This window comes from Leuciscus leuciscus (genome assembly GCF_965113295.1).
Source record: "Leuciscus leuciscus genome assembly, chromosome: 13".
NCBI classification, from domain to species: domain Eukaryota; kingdom Metazoa; phylum Chordata; class Actinopteri; order Cypriniformes; family Leuciscidae; genus Leuciscus; species Leuciscus leuciscus.
The window spans coordinates 20,756,651-20,774,177 of NC_138737.1; the positions used below are offsets into that span (position 1 = coordinate 20,756,651).

Genomic DNA, 17,527 nt, shown 5'->3' on the forward strand with positions numbered 1-17,527 from the left:
CAAAAGTTTCATTCATTTTGTTATGCGCTTCTGTCTTTTTTATTCTTTTTTTTTTAAATAGTACTCAAATTATACTTAAGTATACTTAAATATATTTAAGTAAAACATGTTTATTTCAGTCAATGCAACATTTATCATTTTAGTTTGAAGTTTAGTTTAGTTTAAATTTAAACATTTTAATAGTTTACAATAATAACATTGGTTTACCAAATAACAAATAGTCCCACTCAAACTCATGCTTTTGGTTGAGCAAATATAGCTGTTTTGACTTTGGACAGTAGAAAGCATTTTAACATTAAAAAAAAAAGAAACTTCACCCAGTTGGTAATTTGCACTTCTGAATTTATCCATTAGAGGGCGTCAAAATAGAATAACAAAAAAATTGGGCTATTCATGTTGCCATCCTGACAACCAGGTCTGCTGTCATTCATAAATCATGCTGTGCTTTTTTTACATATTTACATGTGTTAATTTTTTTAAATGTAATTTTACTTTATGTAAGTAAATAAAAATCTAACCAGAAAAAAGAAACAGCAGTGTTAAAAACAATAAATTTAAAAACACATAATTGGGTAAAATGTGTCCTCAGTAGTAACACCCATCGAACTTGTCCAGTTAAAATTCCAGTTCAATTTAAAGAAAATCTCAGAGAACAAACAATATTAGATCTGCTAATAATTCTATATTAGAAGTAATAGTATTTTCAAGTCTTTTACACCCCATTGTCACTTACTGTCACCTTTGCATTGCCGCTGGCGCACAGGCCCACTGTGGGGGCAGCTTGCAGAGTGAGGAGGTGAGTGTGGAAGGAAGTAGTGAGTCTACACTCACTGGGCCTGTGACAAATGACACTCTATTTCCTGTTGAGGGAGCTCACTGCACTGTATCAGCACCTGTACTGTTTGTGGACATCTCACTTTTGGGGCCCCCACATCATAATGCATGAACAATACATTTGCATTGTGTACTGAATGTGTTTTAAAGCCTTCATAATATGCTTGATGAATGATTCTCTTAGGAATAATCGTAATAGGAAGCCTTGTGTTTCATGATGGAAGTATTAGTGCCATGCTTTAGTAAACAAAATATGCATTTAAATTAATTCCAATGTGTATGCATGCATTTATTGGATATTATGAATCATTATAATGCGTTTATGAAGGCTTTGTGACAGGCTGTCGTAAAATTTGCTCTGCTGTAAGTGAGTGAGTTCCTATGAAAGGATGATGGAATGGTTATTTGTGACACTCTGTGTGTGTTTTTTGCTGTTGTTGGACTGGAGGTAAAGGGTTACACAATCACTGTGGTTTTGTGAACACAGCTCACAGTCTCCCAGAGAGGACCTGCCTTGCCCAGTGTTGGTTGATCTGTGTTTGTATTTCATTAGTTTGGTGAATGTTGTTTTGGACCTGAACTAAAGAATGTTGCTATAAAATATTATATTTCATTTTCATTCTAATTGGGAACGTAGTGTCTCTTTTTTATATCTGATATTTCGTAGCTTTTTTTAAGATAGATAGATAGATAGATCTACATTGTGGTTGTAACTGTTGCATTTTTGCATATTAAATTAGCTCTGTGACAGTTATGAATGATGACTGAAATCTAACATGTTTTTCTCTTTCTGTTCTTCAGGCCGAACTGATGTTTTGTGCAGGTGATGTGATCACAGTGTTTGGAGAGATCGATGAGGATGGCTTTTATTATGTGAGTAGATTATTCACACCACCTGTGTTTTTGGTGCAAACACTATACTATCCCGCAAATGCGTTTTCCTCAGTGGCCAGCATTTAAAAAACCTGCTATTGACTTTGAACACAGGAGAGCTGCCACACTGGGATTTAGCCATAGGTGCGTGATATCCTCTGTTTTCCATTCAGGGGGAGCTCAATGGACACAAGGGTTTGGTCCCATCCAATTTTCTTGAAGAAGTGCCTGATGACGTGGAGGTTTACCTCACAAACACCCCGAGCCGTCACCCCCAGGACCACCCGTCCCGGACAAAGAACAAAAGGGTACATCCTGTTACACACTAGCCCTCTGTCATCCATTTATTTTAATCTTCTTCCTGCTCCGCTGTTTTTTTTCCTCTTCTCCGTCTGTGTTTGTGTTGTGTGACAGCCGGTTGCTTTTTTGATGGATCATTGAAGGAAAACAGAAAAGAAAAGAAAAATGAAGACAGCTTACTAAACACAGAGACATACCGTTAAATACAAGACTGAGGAACCTTTATTTTTATGTCAGATGCTCTGCGGAAGCATTTGAGGAGAAATGTGAACTGTTAATGAAATTGCATATTCATACAGCATTGTTTGAAAAAAGAATTCACGCAAAGAGACGTGCCAGATTATTAGTTGTTTATTGTTATTATTTATGGGAAAAGAAGCACTAAAAGACTCTTTATTATTTTTTACTTAATACACAAGTGAAGCATTGTAATTGATGCTTTATGAATGTAACTGTGTTTAAACGTGAAATCAATTTATAATAGAGGAGATAGTTTTGATGTACAGAGAACTGAAACCATGTAGAACTGTAGAACTGCATGCTTTTACTTTCAGAATGCTTCAACGCCACCATGAAACTTTTTTAGGTGCTTTAACGGATTGAGACCAGTTAAAAAAAAAACGAACCTTAAATCCTTTTGTATATGTTTCCAAAATAATTGTTTTTGTATATTGCTGATATATAAGACTATCAACTTACAGAGAGACACAAAACAAATGTTGCAAGTAGAGAGAGGTATCAAGAATGATTTTATCTGTAGATGTAGATATTGTACAATGGACTGTAAAAAAAGAAAAGAAAATATAATTGCTGATGGATGTTCTGCTCAATCATCAGGACCCATCAAGGTTTTTCTGTACTGAAAGTTTGGTGATTTTATTTTTTCATATTCATTGTGAAGACAATTGAGATGCATTACATCATGGCATTGTTTTTTTTTTTCCTCACTTGCTTGGCAAAACAGAAGAAGAGTGTTCATTTCACTCCGTAACGGCTCAGTATCTGTCACGTAAGTGAGCAACAGAGGATACAACGAATAACGCTGTCTTCGTCTAATGCATACGACACGGGTCCTTATTACTGTTGCACCTGGTATGCATAAAACATGCACATACGGCACATTAACACCAAGCATTTACAAAAAAAAGTTACAATAAATTGTTCACTGGCTCTAATTGCTCAAATGTAAGAAAAATCTAACACCGAATTTACGTATATTTACAATTATTTAATTTTAATTTGAAATATTTTATTTTAGAACTCTTTATAATTACTTTTTGTAAATTCAATATTTTATATTATTTAAATATATATTTTAAATATTAAATAATTTAAATATTATTTAAAATATATAGTGTATATATATATATTTTAGAAAACAAATAATAATTAAAAGATGTATATTTATAATATTTGTTATGAATTCAATTTGATTTAAGAATTTCACACTAAAATAATGGGTTACGTTGACATTCTTTGTATGCACACAAATTAGCATTCATACACATGCATGCACAGACAAGGCACATAACACTCATCAAAACACAGCTATAATTCTCATGACCTGGAATTCTCATCTCATATATATGTGTGCATCAGTTTCACAGTACTACAAGTAGCGCTGCTCAGAGAGCTGTGATTGGTCCACTGCTGTCAGTGCATTAGACAGGCACAGCTGGTATCTTCAGTTGTTTCTCTGGGTGTTGTCCATTATAATGTTCGTCTTTCATTGACTCCTACTGTAAGTCTTAAAAAGCTATAAGGCCATTGTTGCACGGTCAGAATTGGACCCCTGACCCCCTTACCCCCACCCCTTCTCTTTTCTAATGTGTGCAGTTTAGTAGATTCCTAGTGTAAGCCCTGGGACAAACCCTCTCCTCTCCTGTGGACGTGCACCCTATCATACTGCACTGAGCACGAATTCACACTATTTCAATTTTTATTTCAAAACGAATACTGAAACATTGGCAAGGTCAGCCAGGTCATACAGGTGTGTGTGTGTGGGGTGCACTATTTCCATTGACTCTAGGAATGAACTCAAACAAGCATAAGTATCCTTACCCTTATCCGTCTAAAGCGTAGATTGTAGTTCTATTCTCATATATATATTTGATTGAATTGATTTTTATTTTAAGTTTATGCGTTCTTTTAGCCACTTTTGTAAATGAAGCTTTTTTAAAGCAGGTTTGATTTGGCTCCAACACCCTTGGTGAAGTTACGATGCTGAAAGGTGATAGATTACTTCAAAAGACTGGTAAATTAAATACTTATCTTCTCTTTTCATTGCCATTATAGATTGTCACTGTTAGCGTAAATACTCATTTTAATGATGTGTTGTGCAACTATACAACTAAAATTAAGGGCAAAGTATGGCATGTAAAAGTGTTTTTGCTGTTAAGGAGTTCATAATTAGTTCATTGTCATTGAGATTACTGTCATGTCACTGTGTAAAAACAGTCAATTTCTTATGATTATTTTGTTGCACTTGCAGTCTGAACAGGTTTATTAATGTTTTAATGAGAGTTTAGCTAGAATTTGACGTGAAGCATATTTTTTTAATTTGTGCAATTTTACTAAAAACGATTCCCACAGATGACTTTTTAGAGTGCCGCCCCCTATTGGCTGGATGTATTATTTTATGATGCAAAATGTACTATACATTCATAATTGACTGTATGGTGGCCCTTCTGGGACAGAAAGGACTGTGAGAGGAGATGGGAGTGTCTGTTGTACAGTAATGACGTTGAGATGCTTTAAAAGGCAAAGAAACACTTTCTTTTCTTTTTAAACATCCAGCCCCTGAACTGTCCCTTGCGGGTCTTCCGTTAGGTTCCCGTGGAAAAAGCGGGCCCTCCCAGAAGAAGTGCCACCCCCACAGTGCGCCCACACATCCCGGGGTCCGGCCCCGCAGCACAGGGGCCCGGCAGTTCCTTCCGGCGCCCCCGAGCTGACTCTAAGAAAAAAGGACTGCTCTCCAAAGGAAAGAATCTATTGAAAAGGCTTGGTGCTGTCAAATAGTTTCACACGCAGTAAACCCTCCTCACGGCAGCCGGGTTAAGGAAAAAAGTGGAATTATAAGAGAAGGTGGGGAAAATAAAATAACACTTCTCCCATCTTCTGTTTCTGTAATCACATGAATTGGGCATGGAAAAGAGAAAGGGAAATGGTGGAAACTAGGGCTTTCATGACCACTTCTTCAGCTTTATCCCAATTGAAGCTGTTACTCCAAACACTGTAAGTCTTGTTTGCCCATTTTTAATTCTTAAAAGCACAGAAATGCTCACTAATGTCAGTCGATGTCTTGTCTTAAAATATACAGTACAGGGGATAATGAAATATAATCTATATGTATTAAATTAGGATAATATTTTATTATATTTTATTGATTTTAAGGGATGTTATTATTAATTTTGTAATAACATTATTATTTAACAGCAGCAACATCTACAATATTAAACATAAAAAAGAATTACATTTCCCTTAAATGTAATACAATTAAACATGAATTTAATATAACAAATATCCAATAATAATTATTATTATTATTATAACTATTTTTGGCACATTTTAGATCTAGAACTTCTTTTCTAAGAGAAAGATAACCTAGCACAAATGTTTAGGAGTTAGCACAAATATGAAATGTGGGTTTTTCAGTGACTAAACACTGCTTATATGTCTACAAAAACCATGAGGGGGGGGGGGGGAAATGCTCTGCCACTTTTGACTGGATTGTTTTAGCACTAAAAGGTCATGAAACTCCTAGTGGAGCCCCGTCATATTTGCCTTATTCAATGCACAATGGTTTGTGTTGTGTCCAGTCAGTTGGGTGAGATTCGTCTGTCTGTGTCATGTGCAGTCATGTAGATGTTTTCCTCCTCATGAAAAAGCAGTGTATTTCAAACCTGTGTGACCAAGTGTTGTGTTGTTTTTTTTTTGCAATGTGTGTCAAAAGTAGGGAGGGAGGACTCTAACCTTGTTTAAACCACTTTGGAAAGAACAAATGTCTGTTTAAATGGTTCGTAAATCCATTCGCATGTAAATTGTGCAAATTAATGCAGCAATTTACTTAAGAATGTTTTTATACGCGATTTACACATGAAGTTCAGTATGTTTTCACAAACAAGGCCCTTAATTTCCACTTATTTAGCACTACTTATTCATCATTTTACATAAATCAGTTTGGTTTTTGGCTCACTGATGCCTCTCCCAGCATTCAAACCATTTGAATAAAATGATGCACCTATTCTGTACTTGATAAGGATGAAGGAAATGAGCAATTGTGAATGTATGGCCAAGGAAAATCTTTCTGGAAACATTTCCAACCGTTTCCAATATGTGATCCATTTGATCCAGTCTGTACTTGTTCCCCATTCATTGTTCATCTTTTTTTTTGTTTGTCATTTCACCCCTTCATTTTGCCCTGAACAAACATGCTAAAGTAGGTTTGCAAGGATTGACCGAGACTGCCAAAAGAAAAAAGAAAAACAGGAATGTATGAGAAACATTCTGTATATCTTGTACAATTTACAGCCAAACTCCAGGCATTTGAATTCATCAGAATAACTGTATTTTTTTTGTTTTTTGCCGAGTCATTTAATCATGAGATACGTTAAAGAACATCGCTTCTACATGTTTGAGTGACTGCTGCTCTTTTTGTACTTTTGTCCATTTGTACATTCTTTTTAAATGTTTATACTTGCTTTTCAGACTGCCTTTTTTGTACATTAAACTTTATAATCTGACAGTGCAAGCTATCCTCATGGTGTCTTCAAACCATAATGTTTTAAAGTCTGCAATTGTGTGCTAGCTTTATGAAAAAGAAATATAAGCCTATATTGATGGTTATCAAATATTGTGTGAGTGTGCATGTGCAGTTTTATATCAAAATAAATTTGATATTTTATACACACTGTAGTATGCGTTTATTTTATTTTATTAACTCAATATTCAATGTTCTACAGTTTTACAGGTGAGTGAATGTGTAATGGTGATGGTTGATACAATATAATCATGTACTTCCAATAGATGGCGCCCAAAGTCAAGAATTGCCAGTGATTTACATCCTTTAAAGGTGTACAAATTCACAAAATGTACAAGGGTCAAAGGCCGTTCTCTTTCTCTCTCATACACACTCCAAGATAAAACAATAAATGTATATAGGCTACCGGCACACACTTTTTTGTCCCTTCATGCGTATTTTACCAGAGTAGCTTACCACATGTTCATGTATTTGTTTTTAGCTCTGCAGCCCCACCTTTTTTATTTTTTTATTTTTTATTTTTATAATATAAACAGAAAAAAGAACAGGAATGAGATCATCATATAAATAGCATAAAAGCTTCACATAGAGACTTTTTTTTTTTTTTTTTTTTTTTTTTGCTTTACTATTTTTCAACCCAAGTAGTAACTCAATATAACTTTTATTATCTATCTGAAATAAAAAGTTTGGTTTTCCTTTAGCCTATTTTTTTTTATGTATATGGTATTTCCCCATAATCAAACAAAGATAAACAATAAAGGCCACATTTGGTGGTAATCTTTGTCTACTCTATTCAAATAAAAATAAAAAAACATATTTTTCACAAAAGTAAGCTTTCATCCCTAAGCATTTACAAAGAAAACATTCCAAATCTACCCAAATTATTTAGCTATAAATGCAATTAAAAAATAAGTGGACAACATGTTCTTTCTCAGCCCCACCTTATAGTCTTTTTAATCTAAAAATGACGTCATTAGTCTATGTTTCCCACGTCCAGAGGCTAAGAAAAGTTCTAGACCTTGTTCAAAATGGGCCTATTTTTAACTGCTCTTAAAAAGTATTATCGTCAATATTTTGCTGTGTATTTCAATAGATTGTAACTTTTCTCAGAGTCATTATTCAGTTGTTAATCCAGATCGTGAAAAAGACGTTGTCACGGGCTAGATGTTACTATTCTCAACGCTGCTCAGGATGGACCAGTCACTGTTGCTTGTGATTACTATCTAAGGTTATAGAGATTGACGGAACGTAATTCCTTTCTGATGTCAGGTTTCTTGTAACGAACAGATTTACACTGTAACTCTAATGTATGAATATCTGTGCTGTGACAAACATGTCCTGATATTTAAATGGGAATCAATGTAGGAGCCTGCATGCGCCTCCTGCAGGAAAACAACTTCGTGTCCCATAGGAAACAGTTATGTAGTAGCATTTACCGCCCAATGGGCTCAACCCACTGAAGAGCGCGCGAGCTCAGCGCTTGTTCTTCATCTTCATCAAAGCTCGAGCGCAGCGCGCGATAGGCTACTAACGGACTCTTAAACGATGGATTACAAACTCTGAATTTAGTTACCAATTACAAGTGATCTTTATTACTGGTCATTTTGAACGTCATATTCTGACGCACTCATAACTTTTTTTTCTTTGCAAAATACCCTAAAAATATTTACTCTGATAAAAGCGCAATGATTTGTTCTTTTACCATTAACGGCGCAGTATAGATTTGAAGACTGTAACTTTCTTTTGTTGCTGCAAACTTTCTTTAAACCATGGACTTAATATACTGTAAAGTCCTACTGACTCTCCTGAGCGTATTTCAGGTAAGATTATTTTTTATGGACAGAAGAAACATTTGTTTTTAATATAGCTTGATGTGATTTTTAATGTTTTGTTGTTGTTGCTGTTGTTTTAAGTTCTTTCAGGTTCGTAGTGACACTGTATCACCGTCAAAACATCCAGGTAAAATAAATTCAAATTATTTTTCTTTTACTTCAGAACTCGTAGGGAGGGAAAACGTAGCCTAAATTTGGTACATTTAGATCAAATTCGTTATTTTGGTTAACTTTAGGCCTGAACTAATAAACAGTAAGAAATTAATCTTAATGTGGATGAATGTTTCTCTCTCTCTCTCTCTCTCTCTCTCTCTCTCTCTCTCTCTCTCTCTCTCTTTCTTTTTTCTCAGTTGTGTTGAATTTAAAAGGTTCATTTAATTCAGTGCAACCTTTAGGCTGTAGCCTAGTAAAAAAAAAACGTTATTTACATACAAATGATAGTTTTACTGGCGATTTACAGACACATGGTTGAAATGTCTTCTTTTTTTAATGTCCCCCTTGCTTGTCCTAAAACACTGAATACGTCACCGTAATCGCAGCGAAACGAAGCATCGACATTTAAAACTGTTTAACGTTAAAGTTTCTTTCTACAAATAGAGACCAAAATACTCCTTCCTCCATCCACAACAGCACTTTCTGATCGAAATCTGCTCGAAAACCTATCTAGTTTTGTAAAAATACGTTGTATTGATGAGGTAAATTGATAGGTAAACAAAACTAAAATATAGGCTATATTCTCTCTCTCTCTCTCTCTCTCTCTCTCTCTCTATATATATATATATATATATATATACACACACACACTTACTTTCTAAAAGTATTAATATATATTAATTAAGAGTTAAGACAACTTTCTAAAATAAATAATTAAGATATAACTTATCATTTATCCCCTTACAAGTTACTGGAATTTTAATACATTTGTTTCATGATAGAAATATTTAGATTATTAACCACTAACATTGCTGTCTTTGCATACAGATTGAAATTTCAAGCTTTCTTTCTCAAAAGGCAAGTCCTAAGAGGTATTTCCTTATAGTCCAGGTTAAGCACTCTTCTGGATGTTTGTTACCATGCACACAGAATTTTCCAAATTGAAGCCTAAATTAAAATAAATAAAAAAACATCAAAATTGACCAGCAGGGATGAGTCTGGGAACAGTAGAGTTGTCTGAAGATCATTTCCAAAACTCTTGTCAACCTTAATAAAAATAAACAGAAAACAATCGTTTAAATGATGATGCTGGATTGAGACTACAAACTCTCACTGTAATGTTTTTTATTTTTTATTTTTTATTTTTTTACTTGTGTACAGTATTTGCATTGATGTACATGCTTGGATGTGTATATGTTGTGCTCAGGCCTGCAGGTGCTGGCCACGGCTTCACACTACTGGCCCCTGGATTCAGTGGAAGGGATCCGCGGTCTATCGGACCAGATTGGGAACAGAACAGGTCATGTTAATGGGACTAACATAAGTATGTAAACATGTCACACCTGCTTTTCTTTCTTTCTTTCTTTCTTTCTTTCTTTCTTTCTTTCTTTCTTTCTTTCTTTCTTTCTTTCTTTCTTTCTTTCTGTCTTTCTTTCTTTCTTTCTGTCACCACAGCTGTTTAACATTCTTCTACGGTCACGTCTTAGTTTCAGAAATCTCTGTGGCTTTGCAGCTGTCTTCAGCTCTTAAAACGGACTGATTTGCTTATTTGAGTCGAAAAGTTGAGGACTTGCATGATTACCTCAGTTGTGATGAAGACAACTGACTGTGACATTTAAGGGTGTCAATGGTACACAGTTTCTCTCAGTGATTTACCAGTCCACTTGGAGTTTTAGAGGACCAAATTCACCAATATACTGTACATCTTGGTAAAAAAAAAACTGTTGAAAATAAAGATTTTGTACATGTAAGACAAACATCCACACATTATTCCATAGCTGGAGTATATTTCCAGTAAGTACAGTATGGCATTTGTTCTGTGCCGGCTAATTCTGAACAAATGGAGGGCTGAAAGGAATTCGCTAGGCCTCTCAGACTTGTGTCGGCACATTGTGTTGTCCCATGTGCGGACCTGAAAGATATGTTAAAATCTCATTGAATCATCTTGTCTGCCTGAGTGTCTCACAATGTCCCTTTTTCCCCCCGTCTCATGTCTCTATACTCATTTGTACATGTGTATGTTGCTGAATCACCTGTTTTTTTGTTTGCTCTGTCTCACTTTCTTTGTTATTTCCACATTCTCTCCATCACAGCTGTCAGAATCCACAACCACACTGTCCTGACTACCCATAATTCTTCCTCTGTGTATACCAATGACTCTGCCTACACTAACATTTCCGCCACTGTAGGTGAGGCTCTCACACGTTCACTCACTTACTAGTACACAGCTAGGGTCTCAAAGAAGAGCATTAGGGGCTATACATTCATGTAGACCTTGTATATCAGCGGGACATCATTAGGAGAAAATAAACTAAAAAACTCTGATATATGACCATTTACATTAGAGTAATTGAAGCATGAATTGTTTAGTGCTGTTCAATCTGGCATTCTTCACCGAAATCAAACCTTTCAAGCTTTACGAGTGATTTTATTGGATCCAGTGCGTTTGTGAAACTGCGTTTGAAAACCTTGCCCCATTTTGGAAATCTACTGTTTGTGCTGTGATTTGTTATGTCAGTTCATTTAAAACAAATGTCCCAGCCAAAAAAACAATTATACAACGATTTGAATCCGATTGGTCGAGCAGCGTTGAAAGAGTGCTGCTATTTAGTATAACAGTCCTGCGATGTTTGATTGCGCAACATTGTAACTTGTTTTCATGGTGTCAGTAAGATTTTTGTAATGGATTTGCAAAAAAAAACTGTTTTCTATTATAATATATTTTAAAATGAGCTGAATTTTCACCAGCCATTACTGATTCATCCATGCTGATTTGGTGCTTAAGAAACATGTATTATTATTATCAATGTTAAAAACAATTGTTCGGCTTAATATTTCATATTCAAGATTACTTGAGAAATGGAAAGTTCAGCGTTTGTAACATCTAGCATTTGTTACATCTCTTTACTGTCACTTTTGATCAATTTAATGTGTCTTTGCTGAATAAAAGATTTCTTTAAAAAGAAATTTCCAGTCAAATTTGTGATTTAGTAGGGTTTTCAAGTGACACTTCTAAGCAACTTGTATTTATGATCATTCTGATAGCATATGAAAGCAGCTTTAATATCAGCACAGATTGCTTGTGTGACATTGTAATTCAGATTCCCCCTTTATAAATCTCAAAATCTAGTTCACGAAGGCATGCCGATTCCCTGGATCTCACTGCATAGATGGATGTTCACTCCTCTGTAGTCTGTACCTCTTTATCTCTCTGCTGTTGTTCACTCGCTCCACACTTCAGTCTGTCTCCTCTCTGTCTTCTGCCATTCACTGTGTCTTCACTGAGCACTCTTTTCCATCATCATCATCTCTTCTCTCAACTCATCCATTCATGAGGTGCGATGGTGCTATGGCTCCCACTGTGATCCACAGATCCTGGCCTTTTAGGTATAACAAAGGAGGATTTATTGACCAAAATCGCTGCCCTCGCAAAGGAACAACTTACCATTGACAAAAATCAGACTGTCATGAATCATCCACAGTTCAGTTGCTCAGATGTGCAATTCCCTAGATCCTCATAATTCAGGAGATCTGCTCTTGTTGTTGTAGAGGATGGAGCAAAATGCTCATAGTTTTACTATATGGGTAAAAGGTTAGGATTTCCCCATAAAGACTTTGTTGTCTTTCAGATCGGCTATCAATGATTATTCACCCAAAAGATTTAGCATGAGGTGATTATAAACTGTAATGGTTTTTGAAATGTCATATTGCAGGTGTTATAATCTTGTTGGTTGGTCTTTCATTGTGTAGACATTGTAGAAGGAATGGTGAATAAGGGCATCTATCTGAATGGTGATAATGGAGCCACTTTCCTTCACTTTGGCAACTATAAAGACTCCTGCATAAGTGATCCTACTCTGTGTGGACCTGCCGGTGAGTTTTGATCATCTTCATGCACTCTTTTCTGGTGTTATAGAAGTGCATCTTTATATGGTCATACTGTAGATGTATGACAGTTGAGTAATGTGTTGCTCAGGTTTATACATGACGTTATAAAGGCTAATGGTTCAAAATTATGTTTTGAATCAAGAGCAAATATATCAGCTTACATCAAAACTTTTGTGCGTGAAAGCTGATATCATCTGTTATTCATCTGCTCACATCAGTGCACATTCTTTTGCTCGCAAAAAGGAGAATATGTTGCATTTATATTTATTTTCCAGGGCTTGACCAAAGTAAGACTTGCTGTAATGTTGTTTGTAATGAAGCAGCCTGGATCTAATAAAGAAGCTTTTGTTTAGTTAAGTTAGATCAGTATGTATCGGAAAAAAGAGCTTGGTGGTTGGCGAGAGCCAGAGGATTATGAAAATCATATTAAAAGCTTAATTTATTGATATTTCATTTTTATTATTTATTTTAAATTTACATTCAAATTATAATACAAAATAATATAAAAATATATATATAATTTGAAAATGAAATTTTTAACAAATAAATGCAAATATTTGAGCTTCTAATCTCAGCCTACTGTACTGTTAAATCCTGTATACTCTGTATTTGTAAAGTATTATTTTCCTTTAAGTTAAAATACCTTGTGTTCAACATTAAAGCTTTACTTAACTGTTACTCCTGGACAGGTATAACGTTCTCCTTCTTCTGGAAAAACAAAGAGATAGAGTCTCGTTTTGCGATTGCATCCGGAGGTAAAATCATCTCGAGTGGTTTCTCTGTCTACTCCAACCCTCTTGGCGAATACGTGGAGTTTTACACAAGAGGAGATTCCAAGACATGGAAGGCAAAAATCGAACTCCCAGGTAGTTATTATTTTAGTTTAAGATATGGAAAGAGTTGAAATGTTTGGGGAACCAAATTATTTTGTCTTATCTCTAAAGCCAAAAAAGATTTCCCATGATCTTGATATTTTGCGCATATGGACAGTTTGAAATACATTCTGGTTTGGAATTACACTTGCAGTCTGACCATAAATATTTTGAATATGTAGTTGTGTTCATAATTATATTGATTACATCCGGATGTCAAAACAGTCAATAGGCTTCAGAATAACCTTTCTCTTTTGGACTTGACAGAGTGATTTAAATTTTGATCTTACTGTGAAAAAAATAAAATAAATGAAAGTGTAAGTGAAAAGTAGCTGCATGTGAAAATATTATTTATTAATTATCTAAGATTTTTCAGTCATTTGGGGATTTGTGTCACTTCCATCTTCAGTATCCATGTTTCTGCTTCTCAAATCTTCAGAATATCTGGTCTTGTTTGGATTGAAGTGGTTGCTAAGTTTAGTTGATTGTATGCACCCATCCAGAAGTTTGGGGTCAGTAAGATTTGTAAAAAATATTCCAATTTCAAGATTCAGATTTCAAATTAAAATGAAATACTTTTATGCATCAACAACGTAATAATTTGTTCAAAAGTGACAGCAAAGACCTTTAAAATGAAACCAACATTTTGAATAAATTATGTTCTTTTGAATTTTCTATTATCAAATCACCAAATCAGCATTTTAGAATAACACTGATGCTGAAAATTCAGATTTGACATCACAGAAATTAATTACATTTTAAAATATATTCAAATAGAAAGCATTTATTTTAAAGTGTAATAATATATATATATATATTTTAAATATTAGTGTTTTAGGGCAGTTATATGCAGCACAAGAGACTTATAATTAAATTATCTTATGATGTGTTTTATAGTGTGTACAGATGTTACATGAGCATTTATAGTTGCCCAGTCGATGTTACTAAATATAACCCATAAATATGCAGATAAGAATGTTAGAAATACACCAAGGCCTCTAAGATACAGTCAGAACATGAACAGAATACCCCAGGATTATGTCCGTAAGACTAAAACATGTATTACCAAAGCATGAACCAATCCCTCACAAAAAAAGAGAGAGATAGAGAGAGAGAGAGAGATGATGAGACAGTCTCCATTTGCCATTTTATCCCTGGACAGATGAAATGAGCCATTGACAGTTCAACACAGAGTTTCTGTATACCATTTGTTATTGGCTTCATTATAAGCTGATGAAATCCATTCCACATGCTGTCTCCAGCCCTCCGTTTCTGTTCATTTTAAACTTGTGTTTTATGGACCCAGACAGCACAAGTAGATCTGGAAATAACATTACTATTATCTTTATTTCCAAACAGTCCATTTTTGTATTTATTTATTTATTTGTTTGAATGTTTTTTAATTTAATTTCTTCTCTCCTATCGTCTCTGTGCTTTATCTAGGGCCCTACTGGACACATGTGCTCTTCACATGGACCCAAACGGAGGGGTTAAAGGTCTACATTAATGGCACATTTAGCACCGGAGACCCCACAGGAAATGTTTCCCATAACTATGGTGATCCCTATGCCGATCTGGTCATTGGCACAGGAAACTTTGGGAATTACAACCACTATGCCACAGGTGCCTTCGATGAGTTTGTGATTTGGGAGAGGGCCCTGTCCCCTCAGGATGTCTGGATGTACTACAAAGCAGCCATTGGTAAGTTATTATAGAGCTCATTGTGACTCAAATCTGCTGTCATCATCATTTCATTTATCTATTAGTTTATTTTCTCTGTGGCAGCCTTCACTTGTCCCAACCATGTGCTTCTCTGCAGTTGTCAGCCATTGCCATTGTTGTCAGGGTTTCCCAAATTAGCTTTCCAGCTTGTCTCCAGCTTGTCCCAACTTGCCTCTTAGCAGATGCTAGCTCTTCATGCTTTTCAATATATCTAGAATATTCTTGGTTAATTCTGTCTGTCTCTAATTATTCATTTGAAGTAAAACACCAATTAAGCCACTTTAATTGAAACCATGCTAAAAAAAATCATTGGTAATGATAAAAAAAAATTCTTGAGCACAAAATCAGCATGTTAGAATGTTTCTGAAGGATCATGTGACACTGAAGACTGGAGTAACGGTTGTTGAAAAACCTTTGAACTGTATATATAGCACCTTTCCAAATCTCCACAACACTTTGCAATCACCCAGATTAATACAGAGAAAAAGTGTACGTTAAAATGTCATTGGTGGAGATGAAGAATGTCGGATTTCAGAGCGTTCTGTTTGACTGTTTGGAAACAGAAACATCTGTGATGCTGCTGCTTTGCTTTTCTGCCATATCTCTGAAGTTATTACCCTACGTGCAGGTTTATTATAGAGAGGAAGAACCATTTGAAGACAATTTCCTTTATAGAAACCGGTCCACATTCCAGCAGTCCTCAAACTAACCACAATGAAACGCACTGTCGAAATACCATTATATGTTTGTTGTGTCCTCGAAGACTGGCTTTGGTTATAACTGCGCATATCTTTACCTTATATGTATTTAGCGGCGGGACGAGTTTTATATCAGGGGTTTTGTTTTCTTTTAAACTGCTAGTGTTTGGAACCTCGTTTGGGCAGCTGGTTGAAGTTTCTTGCAGGCAAGAAGTCTTCAGTGTGGCAAAGACAAATTAAAGCTCCAATAAGGCTGCAAATGGTTTCCGTCTTCATCAGTAACAGAGACCAGACCAATGAGGTCTCTAAAGGAATAGTTCACTTCAAAATGAAAATTCTGTCATCATTTACTCACCCTCAAGTTGTTTCAAACCTGTTTGAATTTTTTTCTTCTGCTTAACACAAAAGAAGATATTTGAAGAATGTCAGTAACCAAACAGTGATGAACCCCATTGCTTCCTACTATGAATGTCAATGGGGTCCATCAACTGTCTGGTTACCGACATTCTTCAAAATATCTTCCTTTGTGTTCAGCAGAAGAAAGATATTCATGCAAGTTTGAAACAACTTGAGGGTGAGTTAATGATGACAGAATTTTCATTTTTTTAAGTGAACTATTCCTTTAACACCTGAAGAAAGCTATCAGTTAGCATTCCCATTCATTTAAATGCAGATGGTGTAGTTACAGAATCTACTAGCAAGAGCTAACAGGGCCATTTAGACCAGATAACTCAAAAACTTCGGAGTGATACCTTTCATAGGAGTAGCAAACTTCATCCAACTTGTTTGCTCTTTTCACTTACGTTCTTACGCACATTACATCAGAACACAACAGTTCAACAATTCAGACTTAAATCCAATGTAAGTCACTTTGAATAAAAGCATCTTTCAAATCCATAAATGTAAAATTATGTTTAAATTCAATATCCCATCTATAATACCGTAACGATACTAAGAATTTTTTTTTAACTTTTAATTATTTGACCTTTTATGGTTGCAAATTCACTATTTAAAATCATAAAATGTATTCTGTACTGGTATTTTGACAAGTATGGATCCATAGCTCTTTTAAACGGAGATGATAGTGATTATTTAGGTCGACTTTTGGCATATATCATCTCAGCATGCTGATTGTTAGCTACTGTTAGGGATAAAGACCTTTTGTTAATGATAAAAAAACATGTTGTTGTTGAAGAAGAGAAAACCTACTGTTGTTTTGCACACGTCCAGCTATAATAGGCTCTAACGAGGGGCATAGTACAGAGTCATTAGAGAGCTGCTTTGCCAGGGGCCCTATAAACCAGCCTCACTGCAACCAACATGTGCATTCAGGAATAGGCTTTCCAGCAGGTGTGAAGTATTTGTTCCATGAGATGAAGTGTTTAACTTGTTTAGAGCTCTTTAGAACATGGCTTCTGTGTTTTTTTTTTATAATTATTATTACAGCATCCTTCAACTTTTTATTTATCCTATTCTGGATTCTTTTTGTTTAAAATATCCTATTTAATTATTCCTCCCTATAGTTATTACTTTTTTAATTCAAATAAATTCAAATGTTATCTTTTATTAAATACATTTGAGAAATATAAATACATT

General features: G+C 35.0%; 2 protein-coding genes across 5 annotated transcripts in view; both read left to right on the top strand.

Moving 5' to 3' along the window:
- rimbp2b (RIMS binding protein 2b) overlaps positions 1 to 4,976 on the top strand; it is a 139,660-nt gene extending 134,684 nt beyond the window's left edge. The window contains exons 27-31 of one of the 2 annotated variants that reach the window (XM_082188070.1): positions 764 to 796; positions 1,636 to 1,707; positions 1,881 to 2,015; positions 2,972 to 3,016; positions 4,192 to 4,976. In XM_082188070.1, coding sequence (XP_082044196.1) covers positions 764 to 796; positions 1,636 to 1,707; positions 1,881 to 2,015; positions 2,972 to 2,998 — 267 coding nt within the window. In that variant the 3' untranslated portion in view covers positions 2,999 to 3,016; positions 4,192 to 4,976. Of the gene's footprint in view, positions 1 to 763; positions 797 to 1,635; positions 1,708 to 1,880; positions 2,016 to 2,971 lie in introns of both variants that reach the window. The other variant, XM_082188069.1, reaches the window with a different exon arrangement.
- Positions 4,977 to 8,218: 3,242 nt separating this feature from the next.
- Positions 8,219 to 17,527, top strand: part of adgrd1 (adhesion G protein-coupled receptor D1) — a 48,676-nt gene continuing 39,367 nt past the window's right edge. The window contains exons 1-7 of one of the 3 annotated variants that reach the window (XM_082188074.1): positions 8,219 to 8,586; positions 8,680 to 8,725; positions 9,959 to 10,075; positions 10,845 to 10,940; positions 12,502 to 12,624; positions 13,329 to 13,505; positions 14,955 to 15,212. In XM_082188074.1, the coding sequence (XP_082044200.1) occupies positions 8,536 to 8,586; positions 8,680 to 8,725; positions 9,959 to 10,075; positions 10,845 to 10,940; positions 12,502 to 12,624; positions 13,329 to 13,505; positions 14,955 to 15,212 (868 nt within the window). In that variant the 5' untranslated portion in view covers positions 8,219 to 8,535. The remainder of the gene's footprint in view (positions 8,587 to 8,679; positions 8,726 to 9,958; positions 10,076 to 10,844; positions 10,941 to 12,501; positions 12,625 to 13,328; positions 13,506 to 14,954; positions 15,213 to 17,527) is intronic. The other 2 variants (XM_082188076.1, XM_082188075.1) reach the window with 2 other exon arrangements.